This window comes from Crocodylus siamensis, chromosome 3 (genome assembly GCF_052110815.1).
Source record: "Crocodylus siamensis isolate JL-2025a chromosome 3, ASM5211081v1, whole genome shotgun sequence".
Taxonomy (NCBI): domain Eukaryota; kingdom Metazoa; phylum Chordata; order Crocodylia; family Crocodylidae; genus Crocodylus; species Crocodylus siamensis.
The window spans coordinates 240,407,503-240,433,342 of NC_143397.1; the positions used below are offsets into that span (position 1 = coordinate 240,407,503).

The 25,840-nt window shown below is 46.9% G+C and overlaps 2 protein-coding genes across 12 annotated transcripts in view; one reads left to right on the top strand and one right to left on the bottom strand.

Moving 5' to 3' along the window:
* The window catches only part of ATAD2 (ATPase family AAA domain containing 2), a 57,390-nt gene extending 49,967 nt beyond the window's left edge, over nt 1–7,423 (bottom strand). The window contains exons 1-3 of the mRNA XM_090040586.1: nt 7,176–7,423; nt 2,587–2,729; nt 1,409–1,458 (exon numbers count right to left, since the gene is read on the bottom strand). Of these exons, the coding sequence (XP_089896712.1) occupies nt 1,409–1,458; nt 2,587–2,729; nt 7,176–7,331 (349 nt within the window). The 5' untranslated portion in view covers nt 7,332–7,423. The remainder of the gene's footprint in view (nt 1–1,408; nt 1,459–2,586; nt 2,730–7,175) is intronic.
* Nucleotides 7,424–10,870: 3,447 nt separating this feature from the next.
* Nucleotides 10,871–25,840, top strand: part of NTAQ1 (N-terminal glutamine amidase 1) — a 129,824-nt gene continuing 114,854 nt past the window's right edge. For 2 of the 11 annotated variants that reach the window (XM_090040605.1, XM_090040603.1), the window contains exons 1-5: nt 10,881–15,070; nt 16,391–16,490; nt 16,906–16,956; nt 21,369–21,517; nt 21,604–21,728. In XM_090040605.1, the coding sequence (XP_089896731.1) occupies nt 15,003–15,070; nt 16,391–16,490; nt 16,906–16,956; nt 21,369–21,517; nt 21,604–21,728 (493 nt within the window). In that variant the 5' untranslated portion in view covers nt 10,881–15,002. The other 9 variants (XM_090040598.1, XM_090040595.1, XM_090040596.1 and 6 more) reach the window with 9 other exon arrangements.

Below are 25,840 nucleotides of genomic sequence, written 5' to 3' on the forward strand. Positions count from 1 at the left end.
GAACCTATTGCCTGATGAAAGCCAAGAGAAGCATTTGGAATAGACACCTTTGTACTGCCCAGCTAGTAAACTTCTAATAACTGACTGAACCAGTTATGGTCTAACTTACTGGCAGGCATGCCACAAGTTAAGCCTCACCTCCCCCTGAGTGTCACTGATCCCTGACCCCCACAGATCTATCTGACAGAGCCTGTAGCTTAGGGTGCCAAAATAATAACAGAGGAGCTTGAATCTCTTAAGCGTGCAAAGCCAAGCAGTGGCAGGACACTTGAGAGAGTGTCACAAGAGCCAGGTTAACCCTTTCTTGGCCCTGAAACTACTGCAATTTTATATGGTGAATGAGGACCCAAAGCCCTAAGTTTGGCAGCAGCTACAGGGTAAGTGAAGTCTTAATTCAGCTTTTGGAGCTGACACTTTCTCCTGCAGAAGCAGCCTGCTGCCTCTCCACTGCGTAGCCAGAGGTGTGAGCCCTCAGTGCTTCCATTCCACTGAGTGCCTAGGGCTCATATGCCACACACAGTGGCTGCCTGTGGCCCGTGTGCTCTGGGGATGCCCACCTATTTAACTGCTTTGCATCTCTTGAACTAAGAATTAGAAATAAAAACAAAATAGAAGCATTTCTTCTAAACACTTTAAAGAGGTGGAAAGACACTGCTGTGTGCTAGTTGTGCACAGGTGGCCTTTGGCAACAGAGTCCCAGGGCTTGGGGGACATTCTCTGTCCTTTATCAGCTGTGTGTCTCCAGATACTTTCAAAAAGTAATGATTTTGCCATGTGCTCAGCAACAGCTTCCAGGCTCACATTTCCCATGGGACAGAACAAGCAGGGTCTTACCCTCCTGACAAGGTGCTGCCCTCAATACCATATGTAGGGACATGCCAAATATGCAGTTGCACATTTTTTGCAAAAAATGGCAGGCTCATTGCAAAAAAACACCTCTAAGCAGAGAAAGGGATGGGAAACCCTGTAGTCTTGGAGCAGGGGGAAGGAGAGTAGACAACAGGGACTGCACAAGCAGTTGGACCATGGTCCCAAGTTGGCTGTGGCAGGCAGCTGCACTGAGGTCCACAGAGCCCCAACATGTCTCATTGTGTATGCGTACCATGGCCGACAGCCATGAGGGGGTTTCAGGGACCCTTGCTGGCTTACCCAGCACCCTCATGTATCCCACACAGCTGCTGTGGTTGCCACTTGTGACATACGAGACAGGTTGGCCATCACACAGATGGAACTAAAATACCTGATTTGATATGGGGAGTGGGGGTTGCATTCTTAGTCATTTTCTGGCACCTATGTTAGTATATTCAGCACTACACGGACTGTAATGAAATAACCTAACAAATAAAACATGCCCTTTACAGCCTATCAAACTAATTAACAAACTTGGAAAAGAGGGGTTTATTTTTACCTTTTTTACAATCTTCATTTTTTTTGGCAGCCTGCAGCTTTGCTGACTGCCTGTATAAAGAAGGGAAAGACTAAAAGTTACTGAACCAATTTAATCCTTTTCTACAAGAATATTTCTTATAAAACTGGTAATGAGTAGAACCCAAGTTAAAACTTAGGCTTGCACATACAAGAGATCTACAATTTTCATAGAGCCAAGAGACCACAAGCAGAATTGGGACCTAACTGTGCTAGATGATGCAGGTTCAAAGGTCTGGACTTTGTATTTCCAGGCTTGGAAAGTTATCACTGGTTTACCATACTTAAGTTTTAAAATTAAAAAAAAAAAAAAGATGTATTCTAAAAATTACAAAAGACTGGGATATGAAGCATATGTATAACTGTGGAATTAGACAACCTCCTTTAGTTGAGCCAAGAGACGTGCTACATCATCTTTTTACAAGCAGCATTTGTATAGCACAAAAGTTAAATTTCAGTTGTACATTTCCTGAATTAAAATTAATTTGACCATTATAACATCCCTGGCAGGTTTCAACTCAGAATTTTTCAATAATTACATTTTATTTATCCATTTGATTTCTATACAGCCCTCCCCAGAGAAGACTCATGGCTCCATTCCCTTCTCAATTAAAGTATAAGTTGCCCAGAGATTGAATAAGAGAACAGGTTAGGCAAGAATCTATAAGTCAATTCGATACTGGTGAATGAAGAAGTCTGTTCTAAAACTGTCAAAGACAGGCCACAGAGCTGAGCAGACAAAACTTTAACCCTGGGAAGTGTTATATTTTAAGAAAGTGTAAACATTTGAAAATAAGAACGCAGAATAAGAGATTAAATCCTTAAAACTGTAAGGGATACTGTCATATGCCACATACTAATGTCTCAAAAACTGAAAGCACAATTTCCTAACAAGAAGATTTGGGGGGGGGGGGGATATATATATATGGTCTTCTGTGCATTGTGTACCATTGCCAGATTTGTACAGGTCTCTACAACAACATTTTTGAGAATATTTCTGATAGAAAGAAAGATAACTGGTAGTAAAAGTACAAACTGGGAGGGGGAGAACATAGGTACTGGAATAGCATTTGAAATACTTTTACTCTTTCACCCTTGATTTTTAAAATTATTAGATTTCAATTTGACAGTGGCTAAGGAACATGGAAAAAAAGCATTTACCTTGTAAAGTGCCTTCCATTAACATTCTCACTTAGTACCTTCATACTATTGTCAAAGCTGGAGTCTGAAGATGACAGGTTATTTTTTCTCATTGATCTCAAACAGTGTCCAGTGAAACGTTCAACTTTGTCAGAAGAAAATTCCTAAAAAATAGTAATAATAAGAAAGAATGAGAAGGGTTTGCATTTGAACAGTGTGCATGAGTACTGCGTCCAGTTTTGGGCTCCACAATTCAAAAAGGATGTGGAGAAGCTTGAGAGAGTCCAGAGGAGAGCCACGCGCATGATCAGAGGTCAGGAAAACAGATCTTACGATGACAGGCTGAGAGCCATGGGACTCTTTAGCCTGGAAAAGCACAGGCTCAGGGGTGATCTGATGGCCACCTACAAGTTTATCAGGGGTGACCACCAGGATCTGGGGGAACGTCTGTTCACCAGAGCGCCCCATGGGATGACGAGGTCGAACGGTCACAAACTCCTGCAAGACCGTTTCAGGCTGGACATAAGGAAGAATTTCTTTACTGTCCGAGCCCCCAAAGTCTGGAATAGTCTGCCAGCGGAGGTGGTTCAAGCACCTACACTGAACACCTTCAAGAGTAAATTGGATGCTTATCTTGCTGGGATCCTATGACCCCAGCTGACTTCCTGCCCTTTGGGCAGGGGGCTGGACTCGATCTTCCGAGGTCCCTTCCAGCCCTAATGTCTATGAAATCTATGCAGTTAAAAAGGAAATTCTGTTTACCCACAAATTTTCACACAAGGACTCTGTGTCAGTGCTCTTAGTGAGGCAACTAAAGTTAGAACAATATTTTTTAATTTCCTCCAAACTGACGGTTTGCTACCTTAACATGAGCAACTGCTGCTCCTTATCAGATTCTCTGCTGGGGGAGGGTGTGTGGTAGGAGGGAGGGATTGCTCCGGGGCTATGATAATCTGTTGGCATGTGGCCTGCAAGTTGTCTGACGGAGAACAGCCATACCATGGAGGGGGGGCGGGGGGAGTTCTGCAGGCTAGAAGGGAAGAGGCAATTTCTTCTCCAAGGAAGAGAAATCTGAATCTTACTAGCTCACACTTCTTGATGCTGCGCTCATGCTGAGTGCAGATGACAGTACTGAGTGATGATAAATAAGGCAAAGCCACTGGAGACAAAGGACTCCTTGGTACAGTATCAGAAAGGATGCAGGAGCCAGCACATTTTACAGAAGTTGAGATCAATCCTGCTTATGTGATGGCCCAGACCTGAAAATTCTTCCTCTTGGTGTGGCCTTGCCTTTCTCCCAAATTGAGAACGTTTCAGAGCAACTTTCTTTTTTTTAATTCTGTAAATTGTAGGAACAATGGTCTTATTCACAGAGTTTGGCAAGAGGGTTACGAAAAATAGATCATTAATGGCATCACTTCTGTCTGATTTTAGTAAAGGAAGCTTCCCTGTATCCTGCTCACTTGCCTCACTATGAATTTCAACCATATGCCAGCTGGTTTCCCTGCTTAACTGTCTTGATGTAAACATCCACAGGCCAGCAGCCAACTGTTTTCTATGCAACTGCCATTTGTTTCTGATGAGCAAGGGGAAGTAAAGTACTGTCCTTTAAACACATCCCAGAAAAATCAAAGATTTTCTTCTTTCATGGTTTTGTAGCTCTTAGAAAGAAAACTATGAACCCACCACAGAAAGGAAGAGATGTTCAATTAAAATGCCCAAGACAACTGTGCTACGAAGAAACAGAGAACTTTCCATGTGTGCTGCAGGGGCAAAATTCCTCTGGGGAATGTCCCAAGCTCTGGCTGACAGCAGAGACCTGGTGGGTCTCTATTGCCAGAGACCCTGACTCTGCCACTGTGAGAACTGCCTGACCTGGAGAAGACTGAGACAGCTACATTCAACAATACAGACTTCGTATTTTCAGACTGAACTAGCTCTGATGTATCAGTTTCAATTTCATACTGCTGTGGTGTTTACCTAGGAACTAGTGATGGTGGAATTCAGGGAGGCATTCCATTTCAAATCCTTCAAAAAAAACAGACAAATTCTACACATTCCTCCTGGTCTTGCATACATCCTTGCTCAAGGAGAGTCTAAAGTAACATATATTCAGTTTTCAGAAATATGAAAGATTTAAAATTGGGACTATTTTGCACTTAATTAAAAACATATCATTCTTTTTTAGATCTCTGTATGGAAGTTATTATTTAAGACTTACAGAGTACTTATCATGCCTGCAAGCATTTGGTTGCAAAGTAACTGTGGACATTTGAATTTTATGTACAAGAAATCCTAAATACAGAGGCGGAAGAAAAAACAGAGACAGACCTGGTTTAATCTTTCTAACCAGCTTCAGCTTCCAAGCATCAGTATGCTGCATAACCCACGAACAGCTTAGATCAACTTTGTTAGACATGAGGCACTGCTCAAAAAATCCTAGATCTCAGCTTTCCCTTGTTTTTGTTTTTCTAACTATGGAAAAAAAATAGTAACAATTCTTCTGTGACAAAGGACTCAGAAAGACCACAAAAGGTCAGGATGTTTTTGATACTAAAATATCCTATTTGAAATCTCTGGGTTTATTTTGTAAGTCATGTATAGGTTTACAAATCATGTAAATCATAACCAAATCATGTGCAGGTCTACAAATAGGTTTATGCTGTAAATCATGTATAGGTTTGTGTATTTACAGTACAAATTTTGCACATTACCCCACTTTGCTTTTGAAAGCATTTTACAACCCCTCAAGGTGCCATAGCACCTTGAGAGTCACTAGTTTAGACGTCTTTATTTTGGTTGAGCCAGAGCTCCATACTTCTGCCCACAAGAATAAAGCCTTGAGGTTCAGCTTGGTACCTGTGGAGCTGTGATTCTCAACCAGGATGCAAAGGCACCCTGAGGTGCCACGGGATCTTTTGAAGGATGCTGTGAGGTGCAGAGATAAAGTGTAGGCTGAGGCTTGTCCCTGCCTGGCTGCTGCTCTGCCTCTCTGCAAGGTGGTAAGCAGTCATCAAAGAACCAGTGTTTGAAATGAGGTGCTGCTCAATTCACTACGGCTAGGGAGGTGGCACCAGGAGTCCAATGAGGGCTGCCAGGTGTGTCAAAAGGCTGAGCACCACTGTAGCAGTGCCTTTAAGCCTAAGCCTTCACATGAAAGCTAGATAGAAACCAGCTATAGAGCTGTTGCACATTTTCAAGCACTAATTTAATAGCAGGGTGATTCTTCTTAGAGTTGGACAGACATTTTTATTGTGCAATAATGACTTTGCATGGGTGGCTGGTCTAAACTGACTGTGCATTTCACCAGTTCATTACGGGATCATTACTTTGCCCTTTGGGACCAGTCTCACCTTACAAGGGTGGCTGGTCTAAATTAATCATGTGAATCACCAATTTACTGTGCGATCCTTACTTTGCCCGTGTAGCTGGTCTAAACTGACTGCATGATTTACTATTTAATTGGATGATCCTTACTTTATACTGACCAGCTGGGCAAAGTAAGAATTATACAATGAACGGGTGAATTGTGCTAGGCATTTAGTGTTCAAACCCTATGCAAACACTGTACAATTCTCCCATTCGTTGTGTGAGCCTTCCAGCCCTGCTATGCATTCAGATTAAAAGCCAGATAGAAACCAGATCTAGAGCTGTTCCACATTTTCAAGCACTAACTTAGTAGCCAGTCAGCTCTTTTTAGAGAGTCCTTCCAATGACACGATAACCACACTGCACCTGTGTCTAGTCTACATTTACTGCATGATTCACTAGTTCCTCGTATAATCTGTTACCTTGCACACATGAATGTATGGCACAGCCAATTAGGTGAATTCATAACTTGATGTTTGGTTTGGAATATTATTCAAGTGAGAGTGTATTTACTCTCCAGTTTACAAATCAATAAAACATACATGTACCCTCTCACACACTTTCTAGGGATAATCACCTGAAAAACATTAATTACAACTTTGAAACTGCCAGGCTTGCCTAATATTGTACTGGCATCCATTCATTATTACTAATGAATTTTATGAAACAATAACTTTTTAGAAATGGAAAATTTTCCACGGAAAAATAAAGCACTGGAAAATTTTCCTCCCCACATCTCTGGTGGCCAGCCGAAATGGACTACAGCGTTCACTACTGAGCTGCGCAATATATGCAGCAAAAAGCAGGGGCTTTACATTGCACGGGCAGCCAGTCCACAGTCACAGCACACATTTACTGGGGTACTGCGCAATACATCTAACATGCAGTAGGGGCTTTACATTGCATAGGCAGCGGATCCAAAATCCCTACACACGTTTGCTGGGGAACTGCGCAATACATGTAACCTGTAGCAGGGGTCTCACTTTGCCCACATGGCCGTCAAAATGGACCACGGTGTCCCCCCAGTGAAGTGTGCAATACATGTAACATGAGCAGGGAACTCCCTCTGCACGGTGGCCGGTCCAAGGAGAACCGCGCCATACACGTAACGTGCAGCAGGAGCTCGGTTTGCACGCGTGGCCGGCCGAAACCGACTGCAGTGTTCACCAGGGAACTGCGCAATGCAGGTAACGTGCAGCAGGGCTCCGCCCCTCCCCCAGCCCCGGCCCGGCGCTACTCACGCTGCTCTGGGCGCGGGCAGCAGCGGCCCCAGCGCGGGTCCAGACGCGGCGGACGAACGGCGAGGGCGAGTCGAGCGACAGGAACTCAGAGCTGGAGTTCAGCGCGCTACGAAGCGACATCCCGCAGCCTCCCGCCCCGCTGCGCAGCATCACCATGGCGGCAGCGACGGCAGCGCCTCCCGCGCCCGCGTCGCCTCTCTCCGAATTCTGGCGCCACGAGAACGGCCGCCGTATCCCTCCGCCGGCCCCAGCACCGCCCCTCGCTGCGCGCGGACTTTTTCCCCCCAGCGTAGTCCCGGGCGCGCAGCGGAGGGAGACAGCGGGAGGGTGAAGCGCCACGTTTGGAATTTTTGGCGCGTGAAAGTGAAGGGAAGTGTTTTGCCGGCGCCTGATTGGTGGAGCCGAGCGGCGCTGGCCCCGCCCCCGCTTCCCGCCAAAGGAGTTTTCGAACGCCTGGCTCTTAAAGCGGCAGCGCCCACGCCCCCTGACAGGGCTTGTTGCTCTCCAACTGCCCTCAGCACTGGGCGGAGCCGCTGGAAAAGTGCTCCATAACCAGCTCCCTGGGGGGCCTTGAGATCCTTTTGGGGTGCCACACACATTGTGAGTGTCTTCGGGGTAGGAATGCCAACTGTTTGAATTTATTTCGGGAGGATGTAAGGACATTAATGACTGATCTACTGCACTGTACTCAGGAAAGCGAATATACATGACTATTGCATTTTTAAAAACCCACTAGACTACTGTATAAATTGGATTCAACATTTAATATTTATTTAATGAATGCCCTATCATTTATCTCCCTGACTCTCAGCAGTCTCCTGGAGATTCATATCTGTCCTGGAGACAGCAGGGCAATCCTGGAGGGCTGGCAACTCTACTTCACGCGTGAAACTGTGGCTCATAAGATGGCATAGACAGCGTGCACCCTCAACAAGTGTGCAGACACACCAAGCTGGGGGGGGAGTCATAGAGACACTGGAGGGTAAGGCTAGGAGTCAGAGAGACCTCGAGGGATTGGACCAAAAGGAATCTCACGAGGTTCAACAAGGACGAGTGCAAAGTCCTGCATTTAGGACAGAACAATTCTGCGCACCGGTACTAGCTGGGGGTGACTGGCTGGGCAGCAGCTCTGCTAAAAAGGACCTGGGGGTTACAGTGGACAATAAGATGAATATGAGCCAGCAGTGTGCCCTTGTTGCAAAGAAGGCTAACAGCATACTGGGCTGCAATAGTAGGAGCATTTCCAGTGGACTGAGGGAAGTGATTCTTCCCCTCTATTTGGCACTAGTGAGGCCACATCTGGAGTACTGTATCCACTACAGGATGTGGACAAATTGGAGAGAGTCCAGTGGAATGTCATGAAAATGGTTCAGAGGCTGGGGCACACGACTTTTGAGGTGAGACTGAGCGACCTGGGCTTATTTAGTCTGGAGGAGAGAAGACAGAGGGGATATAACAGAGGGAGTTCCACAGAGGATGGGGCTAGACAGGGGCAGCCAAATATGGCCCACAGGCTGGATCCGACTCGCCAGGTGGTTTCATCCAGCCAGCAGGCACCCACCAATTAATTGTACCCTGCCCAGCCTGTGCATCTTGCTCCCACCCTTGTGCACAGAAGGGTCCCAGCTCAGCCAGCATGCGCAGCATCCACGTGGGGCCACTGGTGCCACTGCTGCAGCTGCCAGGGGATCTGTTCAGCTACTCCAGCCTCCAGTGGCTCCTCCGGGTCCCTCCTACAGCACTTGCTCAGGATACCAGGTAGGGAAGCAGCAGTAGGCATAGGCTAGGGGGTAGAAGCTGGAGCTGAGTGGGAGTGTAGATCATGGGGCTGGGGCTGGTGGGGGCATGAAGCTTAGGGCCTGGGTGGGCAGGGTGTGGGGGTGTGTGTGTGGGGGTGGAGACTCCCCCCCCCCCCCAGTGCACAGCCCCTGTTACTTGTGGCAGCAGCAGCACATGGTGAAGACTTGGGGTGCTTATGGCCCACACAGGCACAGTCACCTGGCAGCACATGGCTTCAGCCAGTTCTGAGAGCTGCATGTGGCGGCAAGGGGTGGAGCCAAGCTGGCCTGCCTTTATTGTATTGGGCTCCAGCATTTCACAGGCACCTCCCAGCACTTGTGTGCCACGGGGGAAGCCTTGCACCATGCAGCCGGCTGCCTTCGCTGCTCCCTGCCAGTGCACGCAGCTTCCAGGACATCACTGGGAAGCAGGAGATGGGGCTTCCCTCCACTTCTGCACGCCCCAGCAGCTACATGTGGCGGCAGGGAGTGGGGAAGGCAGCTGGCTCCATCGTGCTGGGTCTCCCCACAGTGGCACGTGAGGAGCTGGACATGAGACGCAGGGAACATTGCACAATAGAGATGGGCCGACCTTGCTCCGCGCCATGCCACCATGTACAGCTCCTGGGAACTGGCTGGAGCTGCATGCCACTGGATGGCTGTGCCTGCACAGGCCATGAACACCCTGAGGGCCTGCTGCTGCTGCTGCTGCTGGCAGGGCCTGTGCACCACAAGGGGGAGTGTGTGAGTGGTTCACATCCCGCCTCCACAAACCCACACACCCACAACATAAACATACCCTACACCTAGCCACACCCCATCACAAGCCCCACACACACTCCCCACACCCCACCATACACACCCACCCATCCCCCAACCACATGCCACATGTGCTCCCACACACAGTATATAAGTATAAGACTGTAGTTTCAGCTATTATGTAATCACCTCTATATACACCATGCAAACACACATAAATCAGGACAAAAATAGTTTTTGACAAAACTAAAATACCTTATGTAGATGTTTGACTTTTATTATATGATTTGGTTGTTTTCAGTTCCAAGAGGGAAACTGCGGCCCACCCCGCTCCAAGGAGTACTTCTGGGGCAATGGGAGGGACTTCCAATGGCAAAGGTCAGGGGTTAGGGGTGGGACTTCTGGTCCCAAGATGGTGACCAGGGGGCAGGGCACGTTTCAAGGGATGGGACTACCCTTACAGCCCTCAACAGCTCACCAAAACTCATTTAGCAGCTCTCCAACTGAAATAATTGCCCACCCCTGAGCTAGACTGTTCTCAATGGTGGCAGATAATAGAACAAGGAGCAATGGTCTCAAGTTGCAGCAAGGGAAGTTTAGGTTGGATCTTAGGAAACTTTTTCACTAAGAGGGCAGTAAAACAGGTTACCAAAGAGGCGGTGGAATCTCCATCCTTGGAGGTTTTTCACACCCCGCTTGACAAAGCCTTGGCTGAGATGATCTAGTTGGGGATGGTCCTGCTTTGATCAGGTGCTTGGATTAGATGACCTCCTGAGGTCCCTTCCAACCCTCATTTTCTATGATTCTGTAACAAAGGCAGGGTAGATTTGCACCTTATAGACCAGGGTGGGCAAATGACAGATCTGGCCTGCAGCTGGATTCGCTCCTGCCCACATAATTGTGGCCTGTTTCCATGGAGACCCCAGCAGTGGTGGCACTGTGACAGCATGGGACCAGAGTTTCCATGGAGACCGGCCCCAGCAGCACTGGCAGGCCATGCAGCTGGGCGGGGAGGGGCTCTGCGGTTGGGGCTGAGATCTTGCAGTGGTGACAGTGTGGTCTGGAGCTGGGGCAGAGCTGTGATCTGCTGCCTGCACATCCCAGCCCAGGGTGTGCAGGCAGCAGATCACAGCTCTGGCCCAGTTCTGGACCATGGTGTCACCACGGCAAGATCCCAGCCCCAACGCAGCTCCTTACCCACCTGCATGGCTTGTCAGCTCTGCTGAGGCTGATCTCCATGGAAACCCTGGCCAGTGCCCCCGCTGCTGGGGTCTCCATGGAAACCAGCCACAGTGATGCAGGTTCCACAGCCCGGACTTTACCCACCTCTGTTATAGACTAACCAAAATAGAAATTTAACTATCACAGGGGCAGATCTGGGAGATGCAAGGGTGCAGTTGCACCTCCCACCTTTGATTCCTCTTCCACCCAAGACTTAAAATAAAGGGCCTGGCAATGGCAGCAGCATTTCTATTCAGGCAGCAGTGAGGGAGTCACTTGACTTCATGGCTCATTATCATCTACCTGATTCCTTCTAAGCTTTTAATTCCACAAGCCTTTCTGATTTTTAAATGATCTTGGCATACCACTAATAAAGCTAGCCTTTCTTTTTTAATTTTCCTGTCTTTTAGCTGCTCCTGATAATGTAGCTCCTATTTCACAGCCCTGCAGACTGTTTTTAACTCTAGGTGCAAACATTAACTCAGATGAACATCAACTCAGGTGTGAAATTAACTTTCAGTGAAGCACTGCATTCTAGATTCCCTACCTGCTCACCTCCCCGATCTCCCCAATGCAGATGGCCAAATTCAGCCCTTGACAGCAAGGTTCCTATTTGATGGGGGGAAACACATCTGGACATATGGTTAGACGAACACCTTGCTGGGGTCACTTGACCCCAGTACTTTTTCCTGCCATGGCAGGGGGTCGGACTTGATGATCTGCTCAGGTCCCTTCTGACCCTACCAACTATGAAACTATGAAACCATATTGTAAGAGCCATTTTGGAGATTAGAGTTCTGTTCAATAGTTCAGTCACACCTGCTTGCACAATTAATGGGTTAGGAAACCCAAAATCATAGGAAGGGACCTCACAAGGTCATTTCATTTAGCCCCCTACCCAGGGCAGGATTATCCCTGACTAAAACATCCCAGCCAAGCGTCTGTCCATACTGTTTTTGAAAGTTTCCAAGGATGGAGATTTCACAGCTTCTCTAGGTAGCCTGTTTCAATGCTTGACCATCCTCATAGTCAGAAAATTCCTTCTAATCTCCAAATACCTCCTCAGTCTTCCCTTTTCCATACTAAATAATCATCAGCATCAAAAGGTTTTCCCTTTTCATATATTTTTCATATATGATTTTCCTTTTCACGGCACTAAGCCACATCTCCGGCTGTCATCTGGGACTGAAACAAGATCTCAGACCCAAAGCATAATCGTCTACTAGTTTTAGTAGCATAAAGTTCTTGATTTTTAGAAAAGCCAAATTGTAGGTTCCTAATTCATTAGCTCCTAAATTATGGCCTGATTTTCAAATGCATGGGCACCAACATTTTCATTAATACTGGCTACTAAATACATTTTCTTATCTTGTGGTTCTGATTTGGGAATACACTACTAATACTATATGGTTCAACTGATATGGGAGAGAGGACAAAGACCATGCAGTCTTTCAAACAGACATTGTTACACTATACTCTCCAATCCAAAACAGAATTATTATAATGAAAAGTAAACCCGTTTTCTTCATGACTGTTTTTCTGCTTCCCTCCTCTTTAGGAAGAAAATGTGTGAAAAGTTCACATGAAGATTTTAGTCCCAAAAAAAGAAAAAAGAGAAAAGTTTAGTATATTTCAGTTAGAAATGGGCATCAGCCAGAAACCTCACATCTGTACACTCCAAAATTCTCTTATGCACACATTTAATTGGAGACCTCAACATGGTTTTGATGTGAAGCCAGGAGTTTTCAGAAGTGTCTTGTTCTGGAAAAAATTTCTGAGGGTGATACCTTTTATTAGGCCAACTATGTAGCTGGAGTAAAATTAGATAAGCTTTCGAATGCAAGACATTCTTTCCCAGAGACCTGTCTAAGTGTCTTAACTTGCTTCCGACTATACAGTTGGTCCAGTAAAAGATATCACCCCCTCCCCCCCACAAAAAAAAACAAACCCTCTCATATTTCCTGGAATATCACTGGTATTTCACTCCAACCTTACCAGAACATAGTTTTTCTCACAGCCTTAAGCACTTGGAGAAAGTCAGGCCTGCTTTGAAAGTTGCGCAACAGGATATACGGGGGCCATAGTAGCTGTGAAAATAGAAAACAGAAGTACTAGTAGGTCAAATATGGACAGTTTAAGTTTGTTGTCAGGAAAAGGGAATACCTCCTTTGCAATAAGACAGGACAATTGATGGTTGTGAGAAAGACTAAATACTCCTTTAAACCCCTCGGTCACTGATTTCCTTATTTCTGTGTGCTAATGAGAAGAGTTTAAAACTGTAAAAGGTAAGTGACATCCAAAGCAACTTCTAGAGACCAAACACATGCAGCCCCTTTCAGTTCAACTCAGAATCCCACACACCATTTGCTTGACCTCATTTACAGTCTCAATGCTGCAAGGCAGCTTGGTTCAAGCTTCCCTTCCCTTAGCACACAGCATATGTCCCCAGATAGGCAAAGCTGTTTCTCATTAGTGGTCCTCAGGTGTCCCTGTAATGTATGTATTTATCAATCAATAACTTTTGCATAATTAAACTTGACAAGGGACTGGAATGCATTTGGTAAAGCTAGCGGTTTTAAAGAAGACATTGTTTTATGGGTCAGGCGTTCGGAAGCCTCAGATGTTTTGAGGTAAAGTGTCTCGCCCTCAAAGAGGAGGAGAGTGGAAGGAGGAAAAGGAATCCGCCCACGGCCTACTCTCCCCTGCAGAAACACCTGCAATTTCTGTGGGTGGACCTGTGGCTCAAGGATTGGACTCTAAGCCACCTCAAGACCCATCAATGAGCCGTGGTAGAGATCATCCTCCACTTGAGGGATTGCCGGTGGTAACCGAGAAGCCTTTCAAGCATCTGCCAGTTCCTAGGGACTTAAAACCTAGTCCAGGAATCTCCTTCTCCTGCCACTGATTTAAATGTCACCACGAGGAAGCACCTGGCTCTACTACGAAAGTATCTGCCCCAGCAGGTACCAACTATGCTTCTCTCTGGCTGGTTCCCATGCCGGCGGGAAACTTCTTCATTGTTAGAACAGCGAGGCAGTGAAATAGATGCCTAGGGAAGTTGTGGACTCCCCGTCACTGGAGGTGTCCAAGAAGAGGTTGGACAGCCGCTCATGAATGCAGCGTGCCCCTGGAGGCTGGGGGGGCATGGCAAGCTCCCGCAGGTGGTGGTGGTGCTTTCAGTGGTGGAAGTGTGGCAGCGGCAAGCTCCTGCAGGCAGCCGTGGCACTGTTGGTGGCAGGGGCAGGGCTGGTGAGTGCCGACTGGTGGTTGGCGACCACCCACAGATGCCGCTGGCAGCAGCAGCAGCAATTGGGGACCACGCGCAGATGCCGCCGGCGGTGTTGGAGGGGGGGCAAGCAGCAACTGCTCCCAGGTGCCGCCGCTGGTGTTGGCCGTGCTTTTTACAGGGGTGCACCGCCAAGCTTCAGGGATGCACATGCACCCAGGTCCACCTACATGTCACCGATGCAGGCACTGGTCAGGGACGATCTAGGTGTAGCGCTGTGTTCCTCGATGTTTTCTGCCTCCACCCTTATCTTTCCACTACTGCGTCCGCGTGATTCTAAGCCTCCCTCAGAGGCACTGGGTGTTGGCAACAGCCAAGCCTGGGGGTTTCGGGGTGTGCCAGTGCTGGCCCGAGGAGGCTCCAAGCTGGAGGGTCTCACCCCTTTGCTCAGGGTCAGACCCATCATCAGACTGGCGTCAAGAAGGATGTTTCCCCCTGGTCAGACTGGTCCAGACTGGGGTGGGGGGTGGCGCCTTCCTCTCTGGCATTGCTGCCTGGCAGCTGTGATTGCAGACGGACAGCACTTGGCAGGGGCAGGACGCGGCTGCCCCTGCTCTCCCCGCGGCAGGGCAGGTGCCGTGCCAGCCTTGCCTGGAGCAGCGCGACCCGCGACTCGGCTCCCGGCTGCGGGGAGGGGAGGCCGCCGCCGGGCTCAGGCCTCTCCCGCTCCTGCCAGGCGCAGGCTCCGTCCGCCGCGGCGCTGCGCCTTGCCGGCAGCGGGCGCTGCAGCCGCGTTTCCTCACGCCCGGGAAGGAAGCGCCGCGGCCTCGTGCCCGGGCGCCGATGGAGCGGGCGGCGGGGGCGGGCGCTGCCCTTGCCCGGCACGGCTGCGTCTACACCAGCTGCTACTGGTAAGGGCGCGGGGCTGCCCCAGCCCCCCTTGCAGCCCCGGGGCGCACGGAGCCTGCTCCGGTAGCGAGGGCCGGAAGGGAAACACTGGCCTCTTTAACACTGCGTCCCAGGCTCCCTTGCAAAGTTGAATTATGCAAAAAGCGATCGACTGCTACAAGCTCGCGTTACTGCGGGGACACCCGAGAGCCGCTGTTAAGGAACAGCGTTGCCTGTCTGGGGACTGGGCCGGCCATTCACGTCTTGCTGCGGGCTCAGGCGGGGGAGGCTCCAGCCAGGCTGCCTGGCAGCCTTCAGGCTGTAAATGAGGTCAAGCAAGTGGTGTGTGGGGTTTGGATCAGCTGGGTCCTCGCCAGCCGACCACCCTGTCCCTGCAAACCCTGCTCTAAACTCTGCCTGAACACCCTGGCCTGCCCTGGGGGAGAGCAGGGGTGCCAGGGCAGCTGGCGGCCTGCCTTTATGAAATGTTGCCCGTTTGCGGGCAGAGGGTCAAGTCCCCTGCTAGAAAGGAAGGTAAAAGCCCTCCCAAGTCTGTACCAGTCTGTCCAGGGGGTACAATTCCTTCCTGACCCCACTGGCAATGGGTCTGGCTGAGTGGAGGGGCGAGACCCTCCAACCAGGAACCTCCTGCTTTGGTCCCAGTGGAAGCACTGGCACACCCCAAAGTCCTCAGGCTTGGCTGTAGCTAACCTTCAGTGCCTCTGGGGAGGCTTAAAAACACCCTGGCACAGGTAGCAGAAAGGCGGGGAGGGTTAATCAGCAAAGCCCAGAAGCCTGGGAACACCCACGATCGAACATGGGCACAGCTCCGCGTAGATCATCCCCAGCCAGCCGCTGTTCAGTGGCATTGTTAGGATTGTTCCTGTACTGTCCTATTTAAAACATTACATGCGTTTCGCCACCTGCATTTCTCTTTTCAGGCCAGCTTTTTATTGAAGGGGCTCAAAAGGATACTCAACTCAAGGGTAATTTCTTCAGAGGAAAGAGGAAAAGAGAAAGGGAAAAGTCCGGCACAACAGTAACTCTGGATACTGCACAGCATTTATAATGGGGCCAACCAAATGCTACTGCTTGGCCATCAGACGTTTGGACTGCAGTGCTGTTTATTAATTGTATGTGAAGATTTGTTTTAGAAAAAAACCCCAAAACACTGTAGGTCTAAGTTCTAAATTTTATCTTTACAAAGAGGTGTGTAAAGGAAGCGTTGGCAGGAAGTCCTGGACAGAAGCTCAAAGTGGGAAAAGCACAGTAGCTATCCTGCTTTGAGTTTTATGAATTGGGAATGAAGCAGACACTTAAATAAAATCCCTTGTGTTTTACAGTGAAGAAAACATTTGGAAGCTTTGTGAATACATCCAAAGCCAGGATCAGTATCAATTAGAAGAATTTTATGTTATTTTCATATCCAACGACAGAAAGATGGTAAGTTGTTTGTTTTCCATATCACTAATTTGTCACCACCAAATTGAGATTCAGGTCTTTTCACTGTGGTGGGAAGATGGCTCAGGCACATGCATGATGGGAAGCCAAAGAAAGACCCTCAAGTATTTTTGTCATGCATGTGTTAGTCAGGACTGTGGAACCTGAGATGTATTAACTCCCTCAGCCTAGTAGGAAACAGATGGAACAGGCTGTAGGTTACAAAATAGGTCCCCAATTAGGAACTCACCAAAAAAACCCTCAGACTAATAGAAGCTTAATAATAATAATAATAGATGCAACATAAACCGATTAAGTTTGTCAGCCAGTAGACAATAATCTGTCCTGTAATAGTCTGAAATCTTACCTGTTTGTTTAATCTTACTTCAAAGAACTTCTTAATACCTGTAATTTGCAGATACCACTTTGGAAGCAGAGATCAGGATGTGGAGATAAACCTGTAGTTTGGGTAAGGCATTTTATTCCCTTTTTTGCTGGTTCTTTTACATACTTTTGTGTGCAGTGTTGTATCATCTTTTAGTAGCACATTAAACACTGCAACTAGCATTGCCACATATTTCTCCTAATATTTCTTCCCTAAATCAAATATTAATGTGGGCATAACGGACAAGATGCACTTAGACATTATCTTGCAGCTTCACAGCAAGAAGCTTAGCAGTCCTGGGCCTGGCAAGTAGTAGACAACTGTCAATCTTCTGGAGCATGGTGTACACCTAAGAGTAGTCAGATGCCTGATCCAATACCTGACTGACAAGTCCAGTTTGAGAGTGACACAGCTTGTTACAAGTTTCATGGATCCATATGTTGTCTGAGTTGGAGTCCATATTTAGAGCATGCTGCTTTCTTCTTTCTTGCTTTGCTTCCATCCTCTGGATTGAAGCTGCTTGATGTTGAGCTGCACCCAGTGACATATATGGACAGGATTCTGTGCTCCTCCCAGCTTTCTATGTTGATGTTGAGCCACGTCATGTCATTTTTGCACACTTTGTGGTAGTACCATAGAGGGTGATCCCGCTTTTTAGAGATCTCACTGTACAAAATATTCTTGGGGATACAGTCTGCGTGCTCCAGTACCTCTTGTACTTGGTATTCCATCTTCCCATTTTATTTGCAGGATCTTACACAGACATCTCATGGGGAAGCTGTTCAGTCTCTTGATGTGCCTAGCATATGTAGTCTGTGTTTCTGAACCATAAAGCAGGAATGACAGCACAGAAGTCTCCTAGATATGTATCTTCACCTTAGCTGATAGTCTGCTGTTATTCCATGCACTTTTCTGTATTAGCCCAAAATTCTTAGCTGCTTCTCTGATTCTGTTAGTTCAATCCGAAGGTCAGGATTTGTGCTGATCATAGAAACCAAGTAGCAAAAACTGTCAACGGCAACAAGAGATTTATTCTCCAAGTGATGTCAGGTACTGGTTCTTCCTCCCCTTGCTATATGATCACAGTCTTCCTAAGACTAATTTCTGCCCCAAAGCTCTTGCATGGCTCCTAAAATCTCCCCAAGAGATTTTGCAGGGAAGCTTCACTGTGGGAAACCAAGCTGCATCATCCCCAAACAGGAGATCTCTCTGAACCAGTTCTTTCACCTTGATTTTCATTCTGAACCTTGTGTCATTGAACAGCCCTCCATCTAGTCTGGTTCAAAGATAAATGCCATCATTGCTTGTATCTGTAGCACGTAGGATTCATTCAGGAGTCTTTCATCCAAGGAATTTCTGTTGAGCGCTTGTGCAATAGCAGATCGTAGAAGCTCAAATGAATGGCAAGACATCACAGATGGGGATAAAGAGGAGGAATCAATGTTGAGGACACTTACCTTATTTTTACTATGGGAGAATAATAATTAAGCCATAAAAGGCTTAAAAGGAAGATTAACAGCAAGGACTATAATAAATGTACAGAGGAAGAAATAGAGAGAAGATAGCACAGATTATATTATTAATCTGTTATATTATTCCTTAAGAAGTAAAATATCAAAGGCAACACACCTAAAACTGGTCACACACACACAACTTGTGGGATTTATTGGATGGATCTCACTAGGACCAACAGCTACTAGTGTGTCAGGGCAAAAACTAACCTCCCTTCCTCTCCAGTTCAAGAAATTTTACTGAATTTTCTGAATCGTATAGTAATGGAGCACCCCTCAGAATCTGGAGTAGCAATTCCCAAGTTCCAGTAAATAAAGGCTGAGAAAGTACTTTTAGTATAAAACCTTGTATTTAGGTGCTGAATTTCAAAAATAAAAAGTGGCGTGTGTCATCTCAGTCTGGGAGGGATTTGATTGGAAGAACTGAATTAAGGTTGTTTGCCATATTTTTTAAATTACTGCACGAGTCCTTCCCAAAAGTAGTAGGCTTTATACCTTAGCTTAAAATAACTGTAGCATCTGTTTTTAATGAGATTTAAATGATGGGAGAAGAGGGGGAGTGGGGAGAAGCCACTATAGAACTGAACAATTTTCCATAAAAATGTTTTGAAATGAAAGGTTTTGATTAACACTCCATAGGCATGACAGTCTTCCCATTCTAGTCTCCACTAAAACCTTTGAAACATTGTTATTGCATTGACCTGCATTTCCAGTACAGGTACCAGTCTAGTAATATAACTTGCTTAAAGATCCTTTCAATTCTTAGTCCCCAGTGGCTAGGGCTGTCACATATTATGCTTTCAGGATGGCGTTTTCCCCTGAAAATATCAAAAGACTTCATCTTAGTCTTTGTAAGTGGATTTCACATTCACTTTACTACATTGTAATCAATGTGATTCATCTAATTGTAAAAAATGACAGTACAAGCTACTGCTTACCTGTGTCACTGGACAGTACCCTAACTATCTTTTTAGGGCCTGGTTTTATTCATAAAACTTGAGTAAAGGGTCAAAACAAAATGGTTCCTATATCCATCATGGGCTCCGGCTCTCAGAGGCAAGGCTTTCACCCAGATTCAGGAGCTATAACAGAAGTCCCTTTCCCTCTTACAGCTCTCCCTCAACCAAGCCATTTGCCAGCTGTATAATTACATGTTCCTTCCTCAGCTGGGGCTGATAACTGAAGGGCCCCAGGTGCCCTTGTCTTTAATGGGCAGATCACCTTGTTACGGAAAGGTAAAACACAGCATTCAAATTACGCAGTAATCTCTTCAGAAACAAGCAAGCTGTCAGCATTTCTGTGCCAGCTTTCGCTGGCACTGAGACAAAAAAGAAAAACAGGTAACCCCATTTGTTTTTTTTTAACTCTGGTTTGGAGAACGGGGGAGATAGTTCTGTTATTCTGTGGGAGTGTTATGTACCTCAGTTTACCTCCTTGATATTATTCAGGCTGATTGTACAGACTTAGATTAAAGGAGGTTGTTATGGAAGAGCAAGTATGAAGTGAATCAACAACAGGGATAATATCTCCAGGCAAACTACTTAAGGTCCTTAAGAGAATTGTTGCGGGGAAGTAGGCATTAGGAATTATCTATCTACCAGTTACCTGAAGGACTACAAACATAATTTTTTCAAGGTAAGAGACTAGGATCAAAAGAACTCCTGGCTTTTAAAGCCCTCAGTTAGATGGAAAAAGAGATTGGACCATACTACAGCTTTTCTGGAAGGCAGTAGTATTGGAGGAACCTGCTGCAAGGCTGTGGGACCAAGTGGGAGGATGTGTGTAGGATGTGCCCAAGAACACTGAAGAGGTCTGACCAGCTGCAGCCAAATGCAGAGCTCTCTCCGCTGGCTTCGGGTGGAAATATCTGTTCAGGAGAACTCGTTTCAAATCACTGTCATTGGCTCCTGGTCATGGCTGCCCACAGAAGATTGTGGAGCTGGCGCCAATTTTAGCTGAACCTGATGTGTTAACAGGAAGGCCGCTATCCTGAGGTTCATTCCAAGTGCTGTGGCGTTCCTGCCGGAGACGGGAAAGTAGCAAAACCTGTTAACTGAAAGGGTTCACTCATGAAGGACTATGGAGAGTCATAAGGCACCACGTGCCTCTGACCATGGCAGAGCAGTGGAGGAAGGGGCAGCTGTAGCCTGATCCAGTCTATAGTAGGCGATCCACAGAGTTACACTCTGGAAAGGGAGCAAGTAGAGGCCTGTCACCTGGAGGGAGTGCATTTTGGGATGAGTCGCTTGGACAGAGTTGCCCAGAGAAGAGATTAGAGCCCTGGACAGGTGTGCTGTTTGAAGCACTCCAAATGGGGGGACATCACAGACATGTATGGCTGAAGGAGTACTTCAAAAATGACCAAAGTGCTTCAAAAATGACCCTCAGAAAATGAAGAACATCTTTGAAATACTTCCTACTTCCTGAAATGTGTGTATAGACCATTGGTTTTCTGGTATCCCATGGTGGTTTGCCTCGGCCCTTGCCCCAAAATCAGGGCAGACAGCCAGTGAGTACTCACTCTTCAGGAGCCTCTGAAGACTGGAGGGTGCAGGGATTACCGCTTTTTAGCCCTCTGGCAACACTGCTAAATGCCAGTGTAGCCACTTTAAAGTGTTGTGTGGGGGACTGGAGAATGGGCAAGTTATTTGGAGTACTTCAAATACATGTCTGTTAGGGTGGCTATCATAGAGGACAGTCTGGTTGCTCTCTGTCCTCTATTGATATGAAACCTTCATGTCAAACAAGAGAAAGATAGAGGACATAGAGGCGTCGGGTTTTGTATCAGTAGAGGACAGTGGACAATGAAACTGTCCCCTAAGATGGCCACCCTAATACCTGTCCATGGCGTCAGGAAAGGGTGCGGGCCCAGCTCACCCACCCCTGTGCTGTCATGCATGTACTGTGCCTTGGTAATGATGTGACACAGGATTTATTCTTGATCATTAGCAACTCTTGCTAACTATCAGTAACTCTTATTTCTAGGATTACCATGTTATTTTACTTCATGATTCCAGTGGAGACCAAAGCTTCATTTATGACCTTGACACAGTGTTGCCATTTCCGTGTCTGTTCGATACTTACATTGAAGAGGCTTTTAGATCAGACGATGATATTTATCCAGAATATCGCAGGTAAGAGGACAGAATACAAGGCCCGCACTGTATATTGAATTAAGTATCTCCGCCACTGAGCATGTTCGAATTGTATGTTTGTTTAGAAAAATCAGGGCAGTTCGAGCAGATGTTTATCTGAAGACGTTTGCTTCTGACCGCTCTCACATGAAAGACAGCAGTGGAAAGTGGCTGAAGCCTCCTCCCTCTTACCCTTGCATTGAAACGGCAGGTAAGGTTCTCTATTTCCACAAAAATTACATCTGTGCTTTTGGACTGTATTAAACTATAAAAATCAGAGATTGACATGGGCACCATACCTTTAAAAGCATAGTCACCTTTCCTTTTGCAACAGTTCATTACTATTTCATCAGAAAAAATATGGGCCTAGAAAACAGATGGCGCTTACCTGTAGGACAATATTCAGCACATTATCCAGTACTTAACCATCTTTAAATGTTCATTAAGACCCTGGGGGTGGGGAGTAAGCATTATTGTCCTTTTATTACAAAGGTGGGAATGGGTAAGTGACTTGTTCAAGGTTTGGCAAGGCCTTCACATCATGGTTTTGGCAACTGAACTCAGGTTCTTCTGACAAAATTATAGGTGTGTCTGACTCCCCTGAGGCAGCAGAAGTCCTTCCTTCTGCAAGTGACAGAAAGCTTCTTCCACCACAGGGAAACCACCAGAAGATATATGTGAATGTCTCCATTCTGTCTGTTGGCAGCCACAGCTCCTGTAACAGCTGGTGCCTCCCAGGGTACACTGTGTGCCCCACCAGCACAGCTGTTATAGTGGAGTCGTGTGGGGGCACCAGAAGCCATGTGAGTTGGGACGGTTCCTGTGGCTTTCCTGTGTCGTTTTGTCCTGAATAGGGAAGCTTTCCTGATTTACAGGCTAAGTTCTGTCTCAGAGGGCTTGATTCAGCAAGGTGCTAAGCCCTCCAGCTCCAGTCCAGCTAAGAACACTGAATTATCATTAACTATGTAAGTAGTCCTCGTGCAGTCCATGGGACTACTCATCTGCTTAAAGTTTGGTACATGCTAGATAAGTATTTGGATGTATAAGCATCTTCAGTGACTAAACACTTAGGGCTAAGTCCAAATAGAAGACTTGTGCTCCTACCGGTCAGGTGATGCGATGCCAAACTTGTAGCGAATTTGACTCCTGGAGTGGAATTCAACACCCAGTGTGATGGGTCTGGATTTTTGACCCATCTCTTCTCAGTACTACCCAGTCTACTTTACCTCCTACTTTGTCTACCACAATTTGATGGAAATCAGTGTGTATCTAGAGAGAGGCTGCCCTTGGAGACAGGGATAGTCCTTTTCTAGGTGTCTTAAGCTTCCTTGATGCCCCCAGGCATGTCCATGCCTTGCTGATGGTTTCCTGTCTGCCACTTTGTAGAGACTCTCCTCATTCTCTTTCTTTTTCTTTACCTAGAATCAACACTGGCCCCTCAGGCCCCAACATCAGTCTTTTTGGCTTCAGTCCCTTTTTCTCTAGCTGACACATTTTGGCTCAGGTCTACTATTTTGGGCCCTGGTGCTCCAGGCCTCAGCCCTACAATGAAGGGTGCCTGCCTGGTAATCTTTTTGTTATTCCCTTTTCCCCCACAGCCACTCGCAGTCCTCTGGCTTAGAACTAAAACAAAAAATGCAAGCAACTGCTTTAAACTCAAACTCTCAAAGTTTGGGTTCCCTGTTACACCCAACCTATGCTTTCCATACAGGGCATAGCAGGAGTTAAGTGCCTGAGAAGGGCGATCTAAAAATTTGTATACAGAATAGGGAGCTGCCAATGGGATGAACTAAGCAGTATAGTTTTGCTAAACTGCTTCCCTCCATCCCTCAAGAGCTTAGCTGCCTGAGTCAGGGCTGCAGTCAAATGCCTCCTCCACTTGGGATCTGGAGTTCTCTGTGAATTTTACATTCATTTTGCATCCCTTTCTTCCCAATGGCCCCTTTCAACAGGAGGGGTGAGGAGTGCCCCCCTCCCACAATCCTAGTGTATAGCCTGGTGGTTAGGGTACTTGTCTAGGAGGTGGGAGATGTGGGTTTGAATCCTCTCAAGAAAACAACTGTACCCAGTTCTCTGACTTCCTTGGTGAGTGTGCTAACCACTAGGATTTTATACAGAAGAGGGCATCACTCCCATTACTCCTAATCTAACCCTCTTTGCTGCAGTTTTGCTTTGCTTTCAGTCGTCACTGGGAGATTGATGCCAATTCCAGTAGACTCATGGCCACTCCAGGAAGGAAGGTTGGCAACCCTATTTTATAGGGTATTTTTTGACTCACCCCTTTTTTGTTTCCACTTCCTTCCCTTAAGCATCTTCTGTCTTGATGCCTCCTGCTGTGCATTTCACTTTATTTACACTGACTCGGTTCCTTCTGTTCTATCGATATGCTTCACTCAATTTTTGTTTACTTGGGACATTCATGTTCCTATGCACGTGGATTTCCACAGAAACCCAAGACTTTAACTAAAGGGAATTTGGCCTGACTTCAGTGGGACTACTCATATATATTTAAAGATACGTATTTTGTTGAATCAAGGCTGTCAGCACCAATGACACAACCCCAAAGTTATTGGCACTGTGACAGGATAGGTCCTGGGTTGGCCACAGTACCTCCTATGGGCCACTCTAATCCCAGTCATGCTCCCAGTCTTCTGTATAACTGGCCCTGTTTATCTCTCCTGCCATGCCTTGATGTTCTGCTGATGCGATTGGGAGGCTTCCCTTAAGCCCTGGAGTGCTCTCACCGGTGCCCGACCAATCCTGGCAGACCTCGTGTGGTCCCTGGGCCCTTTGCCCATTAACCATAATAACAGTTCTCCACAGGGATCTGTTGTGCCCTAGCAGACCTACTGGTGTCAGGTTGGTACTGTGAGCCAGTGATCACCACCTATAGCCCTTATTTAAGTCTTGGGGCTCTTGACTGTGGCCTCCAGCCTTTCCCATAGCCATGACTATGCCCCACAGGTGTCACTCTGGCATCATTTACTTTCCTGTATAGGCTTTCACTGCCTTAGCCTTAGCCAAAGGGTACTCTGGCTGTAGACTGGTAACTTAGGCTCACTGGCCTGGCCTGGCCTGGTCTTTCACTCTCAGCCTTAGACCACCTCTATCACCCCCTCTGGGCTCCAGCCCTGGCCTTCTCAGCCTTAGCCTGTTTCTATCTCATGCTCTTGCCTCTGGCAGGGTTTAAAACCTGGTGTGCTCCTCCAGCACCCCTGTAGCCTCCCCTCCATCCCTATTATCCACACTAGTCCTCTAGCATAGAACTAAAACAAAAAATCCAAGCAACCACTTTAAACTCAAATCTCAAACTCAAAACTCTGGGTCATCATATTACTGCCAAGCCACCACCCCATTCCCTGGCTCTCTCAGCCCTGGGAGTACCTGCCATGGCTTGCAGCTCCCACTCCTTGCCAGCCTGAGCTGGCCAGAACTGTTCTTCCTGGAGAGTTCAAGGTTGTACCACCCCTTTGTTTCAGGGACCCAGGCTTATATCTCCTGGGCTCTTCTCCTTCCATGAGGAGTTATCCTGGCTGGCTGCAGGTGCATCGTCTCATGCTCCAGGGCAGCTTACTGCTGTTTCTCTGATCAAATTATACTAGTGCCCCTGCTACCTAACCAGGGCTCTGCCCTATTGTCCTATTGCTAGGCAGCTATTCCTGCAATAGGCATTTGCTGCCTGCTCCCCCTGCACCTACCTAAGAATCCACTGTCTTCCCCCAACCTGGGGACATTCCTGCTGTGGCTTTGCCCTTAAAGTAACAAGGTAATACTTTACAAATAGTTTGGTACGGTTCAGTCTAGCTCTTAGTTTATACCTAGAAGGCAGAATTAGGAGAAGAAATCGAACAGCTTTTGCACCAGGAAATTCTGCAGGAGACAGTTGTCCCTCCACCAGTAATGAATGTTGAATAGAGTGAATGTTTCATTGCTGGGTTACAGGGAAGCTGTGCTGCTTGAGATGATGGAAAATTGAGCAGCTGTCTTTTTGTCATCACTGAAGAGCAGGTGGGTGGCAGTCTCAGTGTTTTGGTCAAATTCTATTTCAGATAACATTCTTTCTGCTTCAATTCTCCCTGCAGGTTCAATTCGATGTGGTATTTCACTTCCCTCATTAATTTGTGTTGAGCACAACTGAATTCCCACATATTAGTGGTGACTGCAGTTCAGTGTTAGCAGCATTGATGCCGTAGGTTACACAGGGTCAGTTTATTTGGAGGGCACTTTGGTCCATCAAGGTGAAAAACTCTGTTTCTTTACCTTTTTTTGTTTATTATCTTTATATTATAAGCTTTATCATTTAGAGTAGTTGAGTTTCCTAGA